This window comes from Ictalurus punctatus, chromosome 28, assembly GCF_001660625.3.
Source record: "Ictalurus punctatus breed USDA103 chromosome 28, Coco_2.0, whole genome shotgun sequence".
Lineage (NCBI taxonomy): Eukaryota > Metazoa > Chordata > Actinopteri > Siluriformes > Ictaluridae > Ictalurus > Ictalurus punctatus.
Genome location: NC_030443.2, coordinates 3,624,613 through 3,646,911, shown reverse-complemented (window position 1 = coordinate 3,646,911; position 22,299 = coordinate 3,624,613). Strand labels below are relative to the sequence as shown.

Below are 22,299 nucleotides of genomic sequence, written 5' to 3'. Positions count from 1 at the left end.
AATTCCATGTGCTGTGGTGATTTGGACTGACAAACAAAAAGATTAAACAAACCCTGCATGCGATACACAAAATGTTTTAAACTAGTTATTTATATAATTAGCCTGTAATGTACTGAGTCCCGGCTCTGTATAGATTGTGGTGACTTTGTGATTTGTATACATGCTTGGTAAAACATTCTTTCCCTTTTTGGCCAATGAATCAACGCGTATGACTGGTATTCTTTCAGTTCGGACAAATAGGTGTGAAAACTGCAAGTGACTTTTAATTCCTGCTGAACACTGCGCATTTGACCTGACACGTGAACAGGGCAACACTCCACTCATGTTTTACAAACATGAAGTGAAGCACTTTTGTGTGCAAAAACTCCCCAAACATTAATTTGCATTAATTTTACACCACATGCCCTTCAGTTGCTCCGTGTAACTCAGCAGTTGGCCGGTACTTTACCCAGCCTACACAGAACAGGGCAGATTTTAATGCCTATAACCCAATACGTCTTTTTATCTCTGCTGTTATTTTCACTTTCTTCTTGCCTCACTGGCTCACTGTGTGAGTCTGTCTTACAGCTGCTGCAGAAATGGCATGGCTTTGGGCCATGACTAATTTCTGATCGTAATCATATGCGTAAATAAATACTGTCTCCCGAATATGAATGCTTTACTAAATGCTCCCTCTACTGAAGAATGGTTTATACGTCTTCTGGTTTAATTGAGACTCATCTAATGGTTGTGTAAGTGATTGCGATGGATTAGAGTCGCTATACGAGCACAGCTTTTGTCTAAGAATTCTTGTGCAGAGTTTATTTGGTTTTATGGTGTATTGTCTAACAGGGTTACTAGTTAGGGCTAGAGTTTAATTACAGCGCAAAATGTGTGTGGCTGGAGGCAATTTGTTTTTGGCCTGCTGCTCATTCTCCATGCTGTAATCACTTTTGTTAGTGACCTTTCAGAAACACAGTTGTGATGAAGAACAATATCTGTCTTACAAACCTTTTGTTTGAAGCTGCTGATTAATTCAGCTATTTTCATCTCTTTATGAATAATTGTGGTCCAGTACTTCTTTCCTTCTGACCATGCAGTCGAATGTATCCTTATGCGCAATTCAGTGCCAGCATGACACGCGATAGACAAGTGGGTGAACAAGGTGTAGAACAGCAGCGTACTGCTATTAATCCAGAGTATGTCAAGCGTTGATTTAGAACTTTGGTGTGTTACGTACACTTGTTAATAACTGAAATATCAATACATACACCACAGCACTATGAATTCATCATGATTGGTCAGAAAGTGTTATAACAGCAGCTCTAACACTAACGCTGGCTGCAATTTGAATCACAGGTTTATATTAATGCACTCATTCTAAAATGTTATTGTTTCCATAGTAACAGCTCATCCACAGGGAAAGGTATAGCGGACACTACACGGTGTCTAAGACTAATAATAAAAGGATTTAAAAAATTATTATTTAACAAAGATTGTGCATGTGAAAGGAGACGTTTATTTAGCATTTATGGAAGGAGTCTCTAGTGTCAGTTTGGGACAGTTTTTTTTTTTTTTAGGACAGAAAACTTTACAGTTTCTTATTTATGATGAGCGGTGTCTTTTTTTTTGTCATATTAAGTTCTTGAGAGAGAAAACTGGAACAGATTTGGATTGATTACAGAGTGTTAACCTTGCTATTTATTTATTGTCATTTTATAACTAATGATGAAGCAGTGTTCATTAAGTTTGGGAGTGATTTGCTTGGAATTTAAAGGTCAGTGTAAATGTTAACATAATAAATATAGTCATTTTAAAATCATGATATACCATGATGTATTGCGATACTGTGATATTTCGATTATATGCATTTTGTCCACTGCTAATTTCCCATAGCCTAATCATACTTGGGTGACTACTGCCATGTAGTGTAATTAAATGTCAGTAATATAGTTATATTGCACAAGCCTACCTTATAAATAACAACTATTTTGGGTTTGTGATATTGCGTTTTATGGTTACCATACTATCAGTGTATACCATTAACTCTTAGTTCATAGACAACATCTGATTAGAGGAGAGATAAGTCAATACAGAATTTCCTAGGGTACTACATCACACACTGCGCTGACTGAGGCTGCCTCTGTATTTCTGTGCCATGGGAAGTCTTTCTGGGATTGCCACCCCAACTGGTTCACTCTATATCAGAAGCAGGCAGAGGCGGGCCAGGGACACCATCGGTTGTTAGGAGACGGCACTGGCACATGGCCCTAATGAACTCATCGGAGGTTTGTTAGAGTCCTCCTCCAACGCTTTTCTCCAAAAAGCATCTGCTCCATGCTTTCCCTAATGGCTGGCAAACAGTTGGAGATCACTTGAATATACAGAAGTATATTGCAATCAATGAAGCACCATAATTCCACATGCTCTGAGCTGCGTTGGGTTAAAAAGAAGAATTTCAGTACATTACATAACACAAGCTCTGTAATTAACACGTATGAACCATAAGTAATTGCTGTATTAATGTGCACAATAAGTAAGTTTTGTAGCTTCATTTTTCATTGTGGAACACCTGCTGAAGAAGTTATTATTTGCTTTACAGCAGCTACAAACAATCCCTTCCTCACCAGAATCTATCTCTCTCTTGAAGGTAATAAGACAAAAAAACCAAAATTGAACCTCCAGTGGAGAGACTTTCCCATGGTGAAAAAAATCCTACTGGACATTATGAAGCACTGACACTGGAAACTCCTATCATAACTGTTAAATAAACATCTCCTCACAGAAAATTTGAAAACCATAGTATTATAATTGTTGAGTATCAACACATTATTTAATCCTATTATTAGTGTTAGATTATATACATTGTCTATATAAGTACCTGTGAATGAGCTGTAATAGAAACTATATTGAGCTTTAGAAACAAATATTCGATACAATGTATTTGAACGAGCGTGTTAATCTCAAACTTGCATTTGGAACTATTGTGAGAGCTACTTTTACAGAAAATGCATCAACGTCTGTCCAATCATAAATGAGAATTGAACAGCACTGTGATATATACATATGTGTTTCTTTTTCATTTTGTCAGCTGGTTTTGTAAATAGTAACATTTTTACTTCTATACTATGATGAAAATGACTACCAGCTACTTTTTATTGCAAACGATCAAATTGAAAAGAAAAGTAATCATGTGAATCATGTGTCCATGCAAGCAAACATTTTTGTTATAATATTGCATAATTTAACATTTTATACCTTGGTATTTATATGTGACATAGTCAGAGATGCTGGATATTTACAGTATAATTTTCTGATATGTTTTATGTAATATCATGAATGCATCTTAAGAGCTAATTATTTCTTGTCATGTTTAACTGCAGGTCTGTATAACTAGAGCCATTAGCAGGAGCTGGGAACCACATGGGAATCTGCAATTGGTCTTGCAGACAAAATGAATTTGTTCAGAACATTCTTCAACTGAAAAAATTTCCCTGTGAAACTTTCAGTTCTCCTGTTTTTAATTTCCCATTCTTTTTGTGCAAAAGGGCTTAAAAGCTGATTTAACTGCTTGTAACAGTTTCAGTTCTGCACAGTTGCCCTGTGCATGGAACTATGCAAGGAAATTGGAAAAGCTGCAGGGCAAATTCATGCAAATGTCAACCTTACCCTGGAAAAATAAAATCGTGAGCACAGAAATACATATGAAAAAGCAGCATTAGGTCTTCGTTTGAATTTTCGTCTATTCCTATAGGTCGTTTCATGTCTGTGGTTGTAGTCCATCAAAAACATTCTGTCCATAACACTGCTAAACTGCTTCATATCTGTAATATGTATTTGAATGTCTTACTTTTTTATTCTTGTCTGGATTCTCCATGTAGGTCATATGATATGCAGACGGTCACATTGACTATAAACATATTGAGGCAGTGAGAGTCTTTGCGAGGCAGTATGTCACCACCATAATTCTAGATTCTCTAAAATTGCATGAAATTGCAGCGCCGCAATTTTCTTTGTTTAAAAATGTGGCTAGACTCTATAAAGAAGAACAAAGTACAGTAAAAACCAATCTGTACCGTGGCAGCTCCTCCCACCTCAATCTGAGGTCTATTTTGAACTGTCATTGCCATAGAAACAACATTACCCATCACTATTAAAACTCTTGAAATGAAGTTTGCAATTATCAACTCCTGCAGCAAATGGCTGAGTCTAAAGCTTAAAAATGATCCTTGCCCTTCTGTTATCATAGAAGAAAATAATGTGGTTTGGGATATTGTTTTAGTTGTTTAACTGTAAAAAGGTTATAGAAAAATGATGCATATGTAATTAATAGGGGTTTTTTTTAGCCTTGAATTATTATATTATTGTAGATCACAGTGAAATGTTGACTATAAACTGGATTCATGGTTTAAGGGAGTAATTTAGATAATCTCACACATGAAGCCTGCAGGCTAAACTGACATGGGTGTTTTCAATTCCCCTTGTTTTTATAACACAGTCTGTCTGAATGTCACCTGAGTCAGCCATGAGGTCTTGATGATTTTGTTTTGTTTTCTTTTTTTTTTCCAGGGTCACCATGAGTTTTATCCCTGCAATAAATCAAACTGTCCATTTATAGCTCAATGTTATCAGATTCACAGTTTCATGAGATTCAAACCTACAGCCATTACAGGGTTTGTGCCAGTTCCTACCATGTCCAGCTATTTTCTTGTATCAGCAGTTTAAAATGCATTGTTGGAATGTGAGTGTCAAGGTGGCTCGAGGATGTTTTGCAACAAAATGCTCCCTTTTCTCAAGGTCACCAGGTCTAACGAAGAGTTCCGGAACAAGCCAACTCTGAAAACACATGTTAGTCTAATGGTCATGAAACATGGGAGTCAGAATATTTCTATATTCAAGTCCAATTCACTTTCACAGACTGTATGTAATCGTAATCAAAGAGAGCTCTATTTGGCAGGTTGCATCTGGTGCTTATGATAAAGTCACTCCATTCATACTGGTGGGAAACTATCAGTGGAATATCTTTACAACAGTAGTGGAGTAGAGAACCCAAAGGTTTTTAGATGGTGTCCAGGGAAAGGACGAATTAATTAATAGATGGAAATATGAATGCTGAGGTAGCTGTACAATTATACACTGTGACTAACCGTGACATCATAACAACTGTAGTCCATCCACTCACACACCTAAGACCTGAGTCGACAATCTGTCTACCATATTGTTTTTGTCAGAAAGGAGGAAACCGGAGAGCCAGGCAGACACAAGAAGAATAGTAACAGACAGTAATCTAAGCTCCGAATCAAAGCCGACACCCTGTATTTGAAGTAAAAATACTTCAACAGTTTAAAAGTCCAATATGCACTTGATGTCAATGTAATGCAGAAGTAATTTTAAGTCACGAAAACAACGATTGGACCATTTCTGTGGTGGTGGTTTTCAGTCTTGAATAGTTTGCTATTTGAAACAAAATTAAATTAAAAAAGAAAGAGTGCTTAGAAATTGGACTCCAATCTGCCTCATCCTGAGATCACGTTACTTGTTTGCTTGTTACTTTTTGACTGTCCTCTTGTTTGCTTTTCTTCTCCGACAGTCTGTGTGGCTTGATGGCTGCTGTCCATGGTGCTGAGGGCTGATGTCTCTTTTCGTCCTATGCCTGGTGGGGTTTAGCACCTCCAGAATTACCCTTTTCCAATCTCTCTAATGCAGAATGCCATACTTTTCCACACCTGTTTGTTCAGAAAGGCTTAAAAATTGTAACTTAATCTACCTGGGATAAACAGTGGAGGCTGGATGTGTTCTGTGCTGTTCTACAACACAGTGCTTTTTATCATGGCTTTGCATATAAGGGATATATTGAGGACACATAATCAAGAATGATTATGTCTTGATTAAGCTATAATATCTCCTTGTGGACTGGCTACAGGAAGCCAATGGAGGGAGATGAAGAGGGGTGCGACATGGGTTCTCTTGGGCTGGTTGAAGACGAGGCATGCTGCTGCATCTCGAATCATTTGAAGGGGTTTGATAGAGTTGGCTAGGAGGCCCGAGAGTAGTGTGTTGCAGTAGACCAGTCAACCCTGGTCATGTACTAAACTACAAATATCTCTAAGACACCTTTGATAAAATGTAGCATTATAATTGTCTACGAAGACCATGCATTTACCTATGCAACATAGACTGTCATTGAACAGTATAATGCCATCTCTCAACTTTTGACACATTAGTGCATTGAGAACATCACCATAGAATCTGCTATCTAATTTCTAAAAGGTATAACTGGGCTCTCTTGGTTTGATCATCCAGCAGTGCAGAAACAGAGCTTTTGCGAGATAAACCACTCACACAGAGCTTGTGTTTATTGTTCTAGTGTAGAATTTGATACTGATCCAGACTCCATGCTGAGAATGAACCCTATGTGCTATGACTCCATTCAGCTGCTGGTAGCTTTGCTGTGAGACAGAAAACACCCTATTAACCATCAACTTGGAACCCACTTTTCATTAATTAACTAATGGATGTAAATGAACTTAGTTGCTGAATATATGGAAAAGAGCCTCACTACAAATCAGGGAAGGAATCCCTGTTCTTATTTATTAATAGTTGGCAGAAGTGTTATGAGTGATTTACAAAGAAGAATCAGGTAGTAAGGGGGGCAAATTGTATAGTAAGTATTGTGAGTGAAGACAGGATGCAAGTGTGAAAACTCAACATGTGATTCATTATTAAAGGCAATCTTTGGATCATCATCAGAGATCCAAGCAGGATCTATGATTGAAGACATAACATATACATGTTCCCACTGGCATTTGTTTTCAGAACTGAGAAACAATTTGCAAAGCTTTATCCCTTGGTGTCAAGTAGTATCACATAACAGCCGACTCAGGGAAAAAGGTCACAAGCAGCAAGACAAATTAAACATGGCTTGAACTTAACTTTATTTGCATGACTGTCCTTAATTTCCCCCGGAGGGAAATATTACTCATCCGAAGTCAAGCTTAAACAAAATTTTGTAATTTAATGCCATACATTGTTTTTAACTGAGTTTCTGACATGATTCTGTCTTAACTTCATCAAAAGCTATGTATGAGTGTGCATAAGAGAGAAATAAAAATGAACATTCGTGTCTTTCACAAGTAGATGTTTTATATTGATACGAACCGAGAATTCACTCGGGAAGATTCGGATTGATGCATCGATTTAAAAGGCAGTGATTGGAATTAACTGATGCAACAATTATACATCGATTATTATCAATAAGGACAAACCACCGGTGTGTAAGAAAGAATTCATATTTTTTAAACTGATGTGTAAGTAATTTAATAGGCTAGAGAGGTGCTTTGCCTGCAACTCTGATTCTTTAAAAATGTCCTTCTCTTCATCATCATTCATGAATTAAAGATTTACCCCAGATTCTGAACCAAGTTGGTGACTTTGCTGAAATATTCATCGGACGCTACTAGATTGAATCCTATCGTGGCTGATTCAGTGGTATCACCAAATACTGAATCGTTTCCTTGTGAATCAAAATCATGTCATGCCAAAATCATATCATACCTGAGGTTGAGAATTTACTCCTGAAAACCTCCCAAAAAATTAGGATAATCGAAAGTAGCTAGAATAAGCACATATTGTCCAATGAAAGTACAAATTGCACAAAAGGACAGACGATGGAACTGTAAGTTTATGGTTTGTTTGTCTGGGGAACAAAATGGTTCAAACTTTTCTGTTTCCCATGTCTGGCTGAAACACAGGATGAAATCAGTAGAGCACTATGGACTTGAACCACATGCCCGGTTTTATACAGGACATCATTTTGAGTCTTGTTAAGCAAACAAATGGAGTTGAATTGATTTGATTGTTGTTATTATCTGTGTACATGGATTGTTCCCAGTATAAATCTATATCCATCATGCTTGAGGATGTTATGCATTGAAATCTTCACAGTATGATAACCTAGACTAAAATAGGTTTCACGGTTTCACAATATCATGTTGTTACCTTTAAAAACACACAAGCAGTATATATAAACTTAAAGAGAAACAAAAAGAACAAATCCCCAGATTGTTCTTGTCCTAATTTTGTAAAATGGCTTTGAAATAAAATCTCTTACATTGTAAGTATTTATCACATTGCCGGTATAAGTTAAAAGAGTGTGTGGCTGTGAGAATCGATAAAAAATGTATTAGTGTGACAGTGTGTTGTGCTGCTTAGCTGAAAAGCTGAAAATAGATATTTGTTTTGTTTTGTTCTGGTCAACAATGCCATTTTCTTCACTGAAACCGTGGATAAGATCCCCCATGTGTATTTCAGGTGTACACATGGGGGATCTTGCTGTTTCTCCAGCTTTTGCGAAAAATCACCTGTAGTGTGATGTAGTGATCACCTGTAGTGTGATGACTTCATAGACACACACCATGTATCAGCATATGTAGCGCTTCTTATCTCCTATTTATGCTCTTTTTCACAAATGGATTGGCTCACATATGAGATCAGACAGAGCAGAGGTGTCAGCCAACCAGAGCCAGCTCCAGTAGCCCCAGGGCCAACTGGGAAATTCAGCTGTATTGGCAGGAGAAAGAAAGGGCATGAGAGAAAGAGAGAGTAATAGGTTCCCTCAGTTAACTTCCACAGTCAGAGAACAAACCTGCAAGCTATCCAGGGCTGTACAGGGAAGCATGGGCGCTGTATTATCAGGTCTGGACGCAGGTGGCCTGGCCCCAAGTCAGAGATGAACCTCTGTGTACAGTATTATACCTCTTATGTTTTTTTAGTAGCTAGCTCAATTTGATTCATTACCATGGTCGCACTGGATAGGACGTGCGATCTGTCCACACCAGCAGGTCAGGGATACGTGTACATAATTTGGAGCACACCACATGCTATTATTTCCATAAAGTTTATATGAAAAACGTTGTTCTGTCACATCGCATCTTCTTGCACTCCATCTTGCAGAGCCCCTGGTAATCATTTATTTATTTCCTGAAGCCTTTTATATTTTGACTCCTGTTTCCTTCCCATTTGACTCTGGGATTTTTTCACTTGAATTCTGTACTGAACTGAAAGAAGGAAGCACAGTTTTGCATGTTTTCCCGAGCTTCTGGTCCCCTGCTGTTCAAACACTTTCAGCGTCACAGTAAAAAGTTCATGCAGCTAGAGATGAAAGCCTTTAAAGCAGGAATATAATAAGCATGGTGGCATCTTGGGTTGTTACGGTATCACAATTTCCCCACTGTTGTCTCAGGCATTGCCTAGGTTCTCAGTAGCGCCCCCTTTGACATTTTTCTTCATTATGAGCATGCAGTTTCACCTACATTACATGCATCAGATTTAGTATGCATATGGGTCTTCTTAAGACAAATAAATTTCACAATCACATCCATTTTTGATTTTGTGTATTTGGTTGGGTACTAAACTTGTAAATAATACTCTTAGGAGATTCATCAGATTCAAACCAAATTTGCTCAGCATTATATATATATATATATATATATATATATATATATATATATATATATATATATATATATGAAAGATACACATTTTATATATATATATATATATATATATATATATATATATATATATATATATATATATATATATATATATATATATATATCTGTGTGTGTGTAATGTAATGCAACATAGTAACATGCTAGTACTGGCTATTTAATCCGGCTCTGCTAGGACATTGCTGCTTGGGCCCGTTAATTGCTGCTTGCAGCTATATTTCTCATTGCTTTTGTGTCCAGCTGAACCTTGGAAAAATTTTTGCAACTCTGGACTTGCACCAATTCACACTTCTACCACCCCTAATTTTCCCTATAGGGGACACGACTGCGATGAAAACCTGTTGGCTGTGTAATCCGTTAATGCTGTAAACACGTTACATTGCTGCCGCTGCCATTGCTGCTATTCCTGGCACGTTTGTAAATTTATCATACATAAAACAAGGGTCTAGCTTTGGCTAAGCAGTGATGCACACTACTACATTTAGATATATATTGTTTTCTTTTGTTTTTTTGTTATATATACAAGAATGTGCAAAGAGAGAGAGAGGGAGAGATTTCATATTAAATGTCTTTTTTAATTTTCACCACCAGCCTGCGTTGTTAAATGGTTAATACTTTGAAACTGATATTTTTAGCCTAGGTTATCATACCGTGAAAATTTCAAGCTGTAACACCTCTAATGGCATTTCTATTGCTCAGGACAGTGATGGTGGAGGTGCTGTGCTTTGTGCATTTGCCTTCGCAAATACACTCTGAGAGGCTGTTGGTGAGACTCCTATTCAGCTGAATCATACAAATTAAATGAACTACAAAGACAACACGTGCCCTTTCTTGAAGATATTCTTGTGCCCGAAGGTTTTCTTCCTCTCACCATTTACTAACTTTGCCCTTTGTAAAGAATCATACAGGGGCCTAGTATCAGTTTAAAAAGGTTGAATATACACTGGGCTTTAAGCGTTGTTTAACATATTCTGCAGAAAGGATACTGCTTTTTATCATTTCTTGTCCTTTGAGTGGCATTTGAGCATAAAAACACACCACATAGACCTAATTATGGAATTCTCAAGCAAAAGACATGCTTGACCTTTGACCTCCAGTTACAATCTCATTTGACGTGACAACTCTGATTTTCATGTCCTGGTCTCACTTTTATGTGTTTGTAAGCCTCATTTCTGAATATCCTTTAAGTGTTTGAATATCAGCAAATGTTATATACAACATAATGACAACAACTTATAAATGGAAAGCTGTCTAAATCTGTCTGAATGGAAAAGCTCTATCGTGACTGCATTACGGCGGGAGGTGGAGTTACTTCTGTGCAAAATCTGTCATCTAGTTTTTTTTATAGACTGCATGTGCATACGCATATTTTAAAATGAGATGCTTTCAGTTATTAATATGGGACACTGAATTATTTGTTTTCTTTAATATTATTGGGTTGAGATGTCTTCCACTTATATATGAGACTGTACATGATATGTGATATTGTCTCCTTCGCAGACTTTATAATGACAAAATGAGAATCTTAATATGTTGCTTTCTGTGACGGAAATCACGCTAAAAATGACGTCTGTCTCTTACTGCATAGCCATAAGGCATTATTGTATATGTAATACATTTCATTGTGCTGGAAATCAGACAGTCGGACAGATTTTAAATCAATTACACATGACTAAATGAAGATAGATGGGGAAGCTAGTTTCTTGGAGGTAGGGTGGTCAGAGATTATCACTATGAACCAGGAAACACACCTTCATTAAGCGTCATGCTCTTTTCATTTTCGTAGGGTGCCAGTCAGTAATTGTTATTTGACCTGTGCTGAAACGTTCTTATTTAATCCCTCTCTGACCTGACAATATTCAAAAGCTCTCCAGGGAGGAAGCAAAAGAGTTCTTTCATTCTCAGAACAAGAGCTGAACGCTTTATATGTAAGTCGGTGAGTATAAATAAATAGCAAAGATTATGGGTTTTACATTGAAAGGGTGTGAGTGGAATAATTATTCAAAAGTTGAGTGGAGGATTAGGGCACTTTATTGATATATACAGCCACATTAAGCAGGGATTTTGGTTTAAGTACATCCAAAAAAGTAATTAGGTTGATTTACAAGCATTACTGAGTCATGGAAGAAAAAAACACTAATATATAAATAACTGTGAACAGACTATTCTGTAATAGTAATTCACAGTCAGAATTTTCTGTTTCTATACTCAGCAAAAAAAAAAAAAAAAAAGAAACGTCCTCTCACATTCAACTGGTTTTATTTCCAGCAAATTTCTTAACATGTGTAAATATTTGTATGAACATAAAGACATTCAACAACATAAAACAAAACATAAACTGAGCAAGTGCATGTGCAATAATTGTTTATGGTTCACTGAACAAGCATGAAAAACATTGTTTAAACCCTTTCCAATAAAGATCTGTAAAGCTTATTTGGATTTTACAAAGTTATTTGTAACCTTTTCCAGGCTGACGAGAATCAACGACTCTTTTTCTGAGGTCCTCATAAATCTCCTTTGTTCGTCCCATCGTACACTTCCACAAACATGTATAGTGAAGCTCAGACTCTGATAGATCCCCATCCTTTAAATGAAACAGGGCACTCACTCTGACCTGGGTGTTTTCCCACTGATCGATAATCACCTGACTCTGATTTTACCTTCAAATTAACTGCTAATCCTTGATGTTCACATACTTTTTCCACTAATGAATAAAAGGCCAAGTATAATATTTTTGTCTCCTTTATTTAATTGAGCTCTCTTTGTCTACTTTTAGGACTTGTGTGAAAATCCGATGATGTTTTAAGTCATATTTATGCAGATATATGGAGCATTCTAAAGGGTTCGCAAAGTAAGTAAGTAAGTTTTATTTATATAGCACTTTATTTAACTTGGCAAAGCTGACCAAAGTTCAGAACAGAGCAAGAAAAAGTTAAATACAATAATAGAATAAACCCAAATAGAAAACCAACAATAAAACAATACTAAAATTAGATAAAAAATGCCTGGGAGAAAAGATACGCTTTCAGCCTCTTTGTAAAAATGATAATGGAGGTGAAAGGTGGATGTCCAGTGTCAATTGATTCCATAAAGGTGGGGCTGCGAGTGAAAAAGCTCTATCACCCTCAGTGTTTACATGGGATCGAGGGACATACAAAAAGCATCTTTACCAGCAAAATACCTTGATCAGACAAATAGCTTGACCTAGCTGACTTTTCTGCATTCTGAAACTTAAACAGACAATCTTTAAAAATCCCAAAGGACACAGTTAAACGATCATGCTTCCATCTCTGCTCCGCTTTACAACAAGGTCTGAGAGAATGAGTATTAATTATGAGCCAGTAGTAAGATTTTCGCTTTGGTTGTTTCAGCTTGAAAGATGCAATAGAATCTAAAATGCTAGAGCAAAATGTATAAAATAAGGTAATCAGTTCGTCAGGCCCAGAGGAAGACTCTGCAGCATTCAAGATAGATGTTTCAACAGCATTAGCTAGAAAACTTTCACTAAACTGAGAGTCAGTAAGGGAATTAATAAAAGGGGAGTAATAGCTTAAGCACTAGTCACAATGGCAGAGCTCGCAGCAACGACATTAAAAACAATGGGCTTGTGATCAGAGAAGGAAGCATCTTCAATATTAACATTATCAACAGGGATTCCATATGGAAATATAAGCTCTAGAGTATGACCAAGAACATGCGTTGCTTGATTTTGAATAAGACCGAAGGAATCCAAGACATTACAAAGTGCAGTAACGAAGGGTTGACCAGGGCAGCAGACATGTACATTAAAATTACCCAGTTATAGCATATGATCGTACAATGGAAGAATAGAAGTTGAAATTTCACAATAATCGCTTAAAAAAGCACTGTCCAGGTTAGGTGGCCTATAGATCAAAGCACAGGATAGACACAGGAAGAGGTCGACTCTAACGTAGCACACTGTACCTTAGACGACGAGTAAATCCCAACAGAAACTGTCCATATGTTAAGTGCTTGTTTAAAAACCATAGCAGCCCCACTGCCCTTGCTAGTAGACCTTGGAGACTATTGACTCACCACCACTGGCCCAGGTCTCCGTCAGAAATAAAGTATCCAAGTCATGTCTGGCAAAAAAGTCATTTAAAGTTGCTTTATATCAAGCACTTTCAAGCACCACTGTACATTATCATGCACTTACATCTTACTGTGATGTACACTCACAGTGTACATCACTGTACACCACTGTACATCATCATGCACTTAATTACGTACAGTACACTAAATCCTTCCAAAAAGTCACATTTAAATAGTCGTTTATGGCAGTTTTAATTGACATTTTAGAGAGAGAAAAAAAAAGCCCTGCATAGGAACCGTCCCATCATTCTGATCACATTGCTCATTTGTAGGGAATTAGGATGCTAAATGAACATTAATTCTGTATTATGTGTTATATAATTTAATTAATCTACTAGTCAGTCTCATTAGTGCAAACTCAACGTTTCTGAGCTGCAAGCGCTTCAGTTTATCACACTCCTACAGGCAAGATCTTTCAAGGGAAAAGCCTATTTCATTTTGAAATAATGGCTAATTCACTGCAAAGTAAGCTGGTTGAAGCTACAGCTAATGGTTGGCTCATGAACACTGTGACTCATTTATGGAAACCATATTGAGCAGTTCGAAATGAATAACCTCTGACAGGGGAAATGTCTGAAGCGGCTCACTGGTTTTTAAATGATCCAGTCACTGTTGTTAGTCCATGCAGAGGGATGGAGGTCAGCGTGACATCTGACACAGGTGCCATTTTGTCCGGATGTTTGCATCAGTCACTGTTTAATTGAAGTGCTACTTCGTCTATGAATAGAGCTTGTGCTCTCTAGGGTTGACAAAATACTCAAATTTTGAGACCAATACCAGGTTTTGTATTGTTTTTGGTACCAATATGATACTTTGTGACGCAATTTAAAAAAAAAATAAATCATTTTATAAATTAAATTCTGCAATTTTGCAGTGTTTGGAAGCCAGATTTCTCAGCAAGTTGCTTGTCTTGGCTGTTTTACGGTAGCGGAAGTTTTAACACCTTTTTCATGATGGTTTTGTTGTGTCTGTTTCCTGCCTGTATTCATTAGCAAGGTTAGAAAATATGCTCCGATTCCACTCCTCGAGTCTTTGCCAAAGGTTGAAGGCATGAAACTCGTTTTCTTTAGCCACACACCTTCTCTTGGAGCCACTGTGAACATCTGGGGTTTTGGGTTCCCCAGTTCTGGATTGTACAGTAGATTGTAGTTAGTTACACGTTGAGTCCTTTTTTGCTCTTCCATATACAGTACCCTGGAACATTGTAGTCCCTCCTCACTTTTTTACCGTGCTAACAGAAGTATGCGTAAATATTAATGCACTGCTAGTACTAGTACGTGGGGCAATGGTGGCTTGGCGGTTAAGGCTCTGGGTTACTGATCAGAAGGTTGGGGGTTCAAGCTCCGTAACTGCCAAGCTGCCTCTGTTGGGCCGACTTCCTGACATGCTAGGATATGCAAAGAAAATAATTTAACTGTACATATGTATATGTGATCAATAAAGAATCATTAGTACTGAGCTTTTAAATGCTTTTATATAAGTTTCATTTATCTGTAAGAATGTGTAATATTTTCTACTACTCCCTAGACCAAAAATAAGATTCCCACCAAGTTGGTGACCCTGAAAAGTACTAGTGCACTTAACTCGCAATACCACAATCAGAATTAGTAATGCCACAGCTCATTCTGCGATCTCTCTGTTGACTTTGTATGTCAGTATATGCCCAGTTCAGCAGTCATCCTGAAGACCTCAGCAGTGTCTGAAAACCTCAAATTACAGCTTTACCTCTGATTATTAACAATCACAGACGCTGGAGACTCCTTCTAAAAATACGAAAGAAACCTTCCCTGACAGAAAACTTCACCTTATCGACTATTATACATCTTTCACTGTTAAATAGCATGCTTTAATCTGTTCATTTGGATGTCATTACCTATAATTAAGCATGTATTCATTAGTAGTAAAAAAAAACTGTAATGATGTAGTCGAGTGGTGGAAACTGAAATTTCCACCAAATTTTGCATACGAGATTTCCTACAGACAAGTGATAGTGTTATATTTACAAGTTGGGAAACTCAGGATTTGATCTATAACCGTTTACCTGTTCTGATAATGGATCTTGGATCGATGGATCTTTTATCAGTTGCTTCTGAATAACTGTTTAATAAGAATAGAGTAAAGTAATGATGTTTTGGCAGGTTATAGTGATGCTGCAATATGAAGCGAAGCCTAAACTTGAAAATGATATACATAATGCGTTTTAATTCGTGCTCCTGCATAAGCACAAATATTATAAAGCTCTATTTAGTACTTCACCATTGGTATGTATGGCAACATAAATGGAGTGATTCAGCATTTCACTGTAGTCCATCCATCCATCTTCTATACCGCTTATCCTTCCTTCAGGGTCACGGGAAACCTGGAGTCTATCCCAGGGAGCATGGGGCACCAGGCGGGGTACACCCTGGACAGGGTGCCAATCCATCGCAGGGCACAATCACATACACACTCGCACACCCATTCATACACTACGGACACTTTGGACACGCCAGTCAGCCTACCATGGATGTCTTTGGACTGGGGGAGGAAACCGAAGTACCCGGAGGAAACCCCCGCAGCACAGGGAGAACATGCAAACTCCGCAAACACAGGGCCACGGTGGGAATCGAACCCCCAACCCTGGAGCTGTGAGGCCCCATTTCACTGTAGTAATAAAGCCAAAACATACTTTAATATAGATATTCATCTAAAAGGTGCACAAGAAAGAATCACATTGTTTTACTTGGTGTGTGTGTGTGTGCGTGTGGTCTCTAGGCTCTGATTGCAAAGACTTTATTGATTATCTTCAGTTAATTCCATGTCACACCTTTTTAAGTAATTAAATTGTGTGGATAATCTTTTAATAGAAGAAGATTGTCCTCTATGGGAACGGTTGTCTAGGTGATGGAGGTAGTTTTTTTTTTTTTTAATTCAATTTACCTAAAACCGAGTGTAATGGGTCGAATAAATGTGATAAATTAAGGAGAATAAAAGCTTGAGGTGTAGGTTCAGTGTTGAGCACAGATTGAGCGCTAGTATCATGTATAATTCATCATTTAAATTTTAGCCTCAGTATAATCAGTGCAGTTTTTTTTTTTATTTAAACAGATCAGCAGTCTGACCCGAGGATAAATGCCTCACTTTGTACTTGTTTTCATTCAAAATGAAACTGGAAGTGCTGTAAGTTGCCATAGAAAGGCTTTAATATTAAGCATTAGCATAATTTCGATGGACGTTATTAGACATTATAGCTATCTCAGCACAATGTTAGGCATGCAAGATGGTCCATCAGTGAAACCATAATGTTCTAGCAGTAACATTGTAGACGTGATTCAGTGCTGCGCAGGACGACAATACAGTAAATATTGTGATAAATTACTACGTTAGAGTTTACGGAAATATCAAACTACTCACCTTACTGTGACAAGTAGCTGATTTGGATGTTTATTTGTGTGGCACTCTATAAAAACCTCAAAACCTAAGAAAAAATATCATTTGTAATATAATTTGACAACTCCAATTTAAAAGATAAATATATTTCACTGAAACAAAGTTTTTGTTTAGGTCACTTTGTAATCTTGCCTTGGTGTCTGCCTGAAAAGATTATTTTCCATAAGGAGCCAGGTTAAAAACTGTCAGTCTACATAAAGACATCTAAATACTTGCTAGCTAAGTGCTTTTCCATCACACAATGCATGTCACGATTTGTTCCATCCATCCATCTTCTATACCGCTTTATCCTTTTCAGGGTCACAGGGAACCTGGAGTCTATCCCAGGGAGCATGGGCCACAAGGCGGGGTACACCCTGGACAGGGTGCCAATCCATCGCAGGGCACAATCACATACCCATTCATACACTACGGACACTTTAGACACGCCAATCAGCCTACCATGCATGTCTTTGGACTGGGGGAGGAAACCGGAGTACCCGGAGGAAGCCCCCGCAGCACGGGGAGAACATGCAAACTCCGCACACACAGGAATCGAACACCCGACCCTGGAGGTGTGAGGCAAACATGCTAACCACTAAGCCACCGTGCGCAATTTTTAACATTATTTAAAAAAACAAAACATTAGATTTTCTTTTTCTGTAGAGGTTAATTAGTAATATTATTGAAGTCAGTTATTTTTTTTTTTTGATTTATTTAATTTCTCTACTAAGTACACTAACACTCTGTGAAGTGTGGTTTTGGCAAGAACATGATAAATATCAATTCTACAATAAATTATGACACAATACAGATTTCTGAGATGTTCCAGATATCTGATTTGAACTGACTGATTCATATAGAACTTTTTCCCCTGTCCTTCTTACTGTTAAACTCTTTATTATCATTATTATTTAAATAAAATATTGAACTCAGATACTTTAATTTAAAAAAAAAAACAACAACAACAATGAAACTGTTATTTAAATACTGTAAATGATACTGTTTTTCCCTTCAGTATGCACAATAACAAACCCTATTCAATTTCAATTCAATTCACTTTTATTTATTTAGCGCTTTTAACAACAGACATTGTCTCAAAGCAGCTTCACAGAAACATATAAACACGGGATACGGATTTTAAGTGTGTGAATTTATCCCTGTTGAGTGAGCCGGTGATGACGGTGGTGAGGAAAAACTCCCTAAGATGATATGAGGAAGAAACCTTGAGAGGAACCAGACTCAGAAAGGAACCCGTCCTATTGTGTAGAACCTGTAGCTAATGCGTATCTGTTACGGCAGCTAGCTAAATTACCTCATTCGCTTGAAGTGATTGCTTTTCCGTCTGCTCTGAGTTGACAGCTCTCTAAACGTGTGTGTTTTTTCCCCTCTTCTCCGTGTCCTCCATTGCTCCTCATGTTGAGGGTTCACGGGTTCACCGTGTTCTGCCTCTGCTCTCCAGTCACGCTCTGTTTGTATGCCCTGACCCTGGTGCTGCGGTGTACCCATGATTGCTTGCCACTATGCTTTATGTGGCTGCTCGTTGTTGGTGCAGGCATGTGAATTGTGCGTGTGGTGGTGTTTTAGGGCTTTTTTTTTTTCTTTCTTTTTTTTTTTTTAATGTTTTTAGTTCGTTTTTGTTGTTTTGTCTGGAGCAACCTTGAATGTGAGAAGAGCCACTGTTATGACCTGTCTATGTAGGGTGCCACATAAACAATAGAAAAGAAAAGATAAACTAACCTAACTCCCTAACCCAAACAATGAATAATTATAAAACTCACACTCCCTGCACCTTCCTATCTAATATCTGACTAGAATGCTATGTATAAACAAACTACACAGGTATTTGACTTGAAAATAGTTCATATACACTCAATCTCATACTCGAGATTGTAGTGTCTTGTCAGTGGTGGCGACATGAAGAAGAAATAAACAGTAAGCAACAGATAATGACATTAACATTATGTCCCAGAACAAAAAAAAGAAAAGAAATTAATGAATGAACAAATACGTTTAGTATTAAGTTTAATTATTATCTGCAACCTGGCTAGCTTCTATCTCAGCCACCATTTTCCAGCACTACCATTTGCTATTTTTGTCTTTATTTCTTCTAATTTACTGCAGTTACAGTATTTTCGACTAAACAAACTGTCAGCTTAAGGCTAGATCTCTCCTCTAGTACTCAGTACCAGCAGCGGATAATTACATCCTCAGGAAATATTTCGCTCACCGTTTTATGTGCTTGTAATTATTATATTGATCTTATTCAAGGGAGATGTGCGAGGCATAACTGAGCATATAAAATGTTCTTCTCTGAGTTGCTTGCAGTGGCATATTTTAACCAGAGAGGTTAATAGAAATAAATTACCATGAATTTTTTTTTTCGGTGAACCACTGCAGTTTATTTGTTTATTTATTTATTTAGTTAGTTAGCATTAGCAGAATGCAAATATACAATAATGTGTAATATTAATTCATTTAAAAAGAGCATAATACATTTTTCTGTATGTGTATGGTATGAATATTTCACGATACGTGTCATTGTGTTCGGCAGGGAGCTTCTCTGCACTCTGCTTCACTCCGAGGTGCTGATTTTAACGAAGATAAAAATTTGTTTTGTGTAAATCGCCCGATCAATATGAAAGAGCTTCTGCTTCTCTCTCACAGACGAAATCGATGCGTTTCCGCTCAATGCACGTTATTGAAGGCGGAACGAACGAGGTGTGCTGGTGAAATGTGGGTGTCTCGGCTATTATCCCAGCAAATGAAGATTAGCATGACGCTCAACAGTATTGTTTGAATTCACTGCTTGTTCCTGTTGTCGGACAGTTTAATAATCTGTGCAGACCACGGGCCTGGTCTCCTCTTGGTGTCTGTCTGTAATTATCTTACACTTTAATCGTAATGAAACGATGCAATTTGCCATCATAAATGTGAAATTAATAATCATACTGTGCAAAGCTGCTGCTGATTTCTCACTGCCACCCAGGGCTGCACAATTAATCATAGTTAAATGATATTTTGATACGAGTTTGTGCAATAAACACGACCTTAAAGTTACCGCTCTGGGGTGTGCGTCTATAGTTTAGTGGTGGTGGTGGGGGGGTAGTTTTTTGTAGTTTATTACTAGATGGTTCCTCAAAGCTGATGGATCAGAAGGCGTTCATTAATTTTCTATAACAGCAGCCCTTAAGAGTAGTTCTGGCTGCAAGGCAAATCACGGGTTTCTATTAACATGCTCATTCTAATACTTTAGCATCTCTATAGTACTAACTTACATAGGGACTTGTACTTAACCAAGGAAACCATAGAATTGTTGACATGGTGAAGCTATCCATCTTATATGGAGATGTTATAATTAATGGAAGGAGTCTCCAGTGTCGGTGCTTTACGTTTTCCGCCACTGGAAAGTCTTCAGGACTGGGCGTTTTGTGGTTTCTTGGTAACAAGACATTTAACATCACGATGGAGAAAAAGAGAAAGGGAAAATCAGGTTGCAGCTGTTATAACAAGTGACAGCAGGAAACAGCTTGCTTTGTAGACATTCAGCAACAGTAAATCTAAAAACAAATGGATAAAAAGTACAACATGATGCTCTTTAGTAAAGAAAGTATTGTAATTGTTGGAACATTGCTGTGGTATGAGAGGAATAAAACACTTCAGAATGTGCTGTTATTGAAAAATAATCAGCTGTAGGGTTGTAACAGTAACCGCGCTTTGCATCGGCCCTCATCACTCCACCTCATCGTTCATTATTTCCTTACATGCCTAATAAACCAGAAAAATAACAAAACATTAATATTCAGCATTTGATGCACCTTCAGTAACTTAACACTTAATTTATTTCATCCCATATCGACGTCAACAACATTATCGCATATTACAATTCTATCCTTATTGTGCAGCACTACTGCTAACCCTTTGTGAAGGATTCTATATTGCTTAATATTACTTTTGTGAAATTTGTCAATACATGATACGTGGTTCAGTTTACTCTCTCTCTCTCTGTCAGTTTCAGACATCCTTCCTGGTAGCAGCTCATGGATTTCCTCGCGGAATATGGCATCAATGAGACCTACCATGACAACACAAGTGAGGCTTTCAACGGCACGGACGTTGAAGCCAAGTACCAGTACAACTATTACGCCATGCTCTTGACGCTGCTCATCTTCGTCATTGTCTTCGGCAATGTATTGGTGTGTATGGCCGTCTCCCGAGAGAAAGCCCTGCAGACCACCACTAATTACTTGATTGTAAGCCTTGCTGTGGCAGATCTCCTGGTGGCTACATTGGTTATGCCCTGGGTGGTGTATCTAGAGGTAAGAACCATTTTCATCCTTACAGTATGTTACGTTAATCCTGAATATACTGAGTTTGAGGTAGGAGTTCAAGAGGTGTGTTATCATACAGGATTAACGTAATCTTTCTTCTCAGCTCCCATGCCGTGTTGGTGCCGTGTATTGAGGAACTCATTTAATTTTATCATCAGCATAACAGGTGGTAAATCATGCTTCCTCAACTCCTTTCACACTTGACATTTTTCCTCCATATGTAGTCCTAAGGGAAGCGACTGCTTATAAAAAGTGCTGCCTTCAGCGTTTTTTTTTTTTTGGCAGGGGTTCAGAAGTTAAAAAAGTTCAGCTTTCCAGAAAAGCGCCAAGTAATCACATGTCTTTTCCTTCTAACCAATCAGGTCACACCTCAGGGTAGAGAAGACACTAAGGAAGGCTTAAAGAATAAATGGAAATGAACGAATCAATGACTACTACAAAAGAGCTGAATACAATCAATGAAAAGGAGACAATCGCACAGCTTGTGATTTTGTACTAGCTAGATGGTAGCATTGTTATGGTTACTGTGATTGTAGATGTTCTGACTCTGTGCTTATAGGCTTACGTCAAGGGAATTGTGTTCTTTGTGCATGGGGTACGCAGTTCCACAGTCTACAAAGATTCCAAAGAAACCTATACCTATACTTTAATAAGGCTATGCAGTGCATGCAATGATGATCTTCTTACATATACATATATATATATATATATATATATATATATATATATATATATATATATATAAATGTTGAGCTATTTTTTTTCTTCAAATAATGTTAAAAATTGTCGATCTGTGAGTATCTAACATTAGGTTTGCTTAAGTTACCAGCTTATGAAATCAAATTTTTGTTGTCTTAAATAATTCTACAGTCACATTGTGGTTTTATAATTCCTTTTAAAAGATGCAGAGGTAGGAAATGTGTGTGAGGAAGCTTTTATATGTGAATATCTAAATA

General features: G+C 37.5%; 1 protein-coding gene across 1 annotated transcript in view; it reads left to right on the top strand.

The window, feature by feature from the left end:
• The window catches only part of drd2b (dopamine receptor D2b), a 42,698-nt gene that overhangs the window by 5,670 nt on the left and 14,729 nt on the right, over positions 1-22,299 (top strand). The window contains exon 2 of the mRNA XM_017459442.3: positions 21,025-21,331. Coding sequence (XP_017314931.1) covers positions 21,053-21,331 — 279 coding nt within the window. The 5' untranslated portion in view covers positions 21,025-21,052. The remainder of the gene's footprint in view (positions 1-21,024; positions 21,332-22,299) is intronic.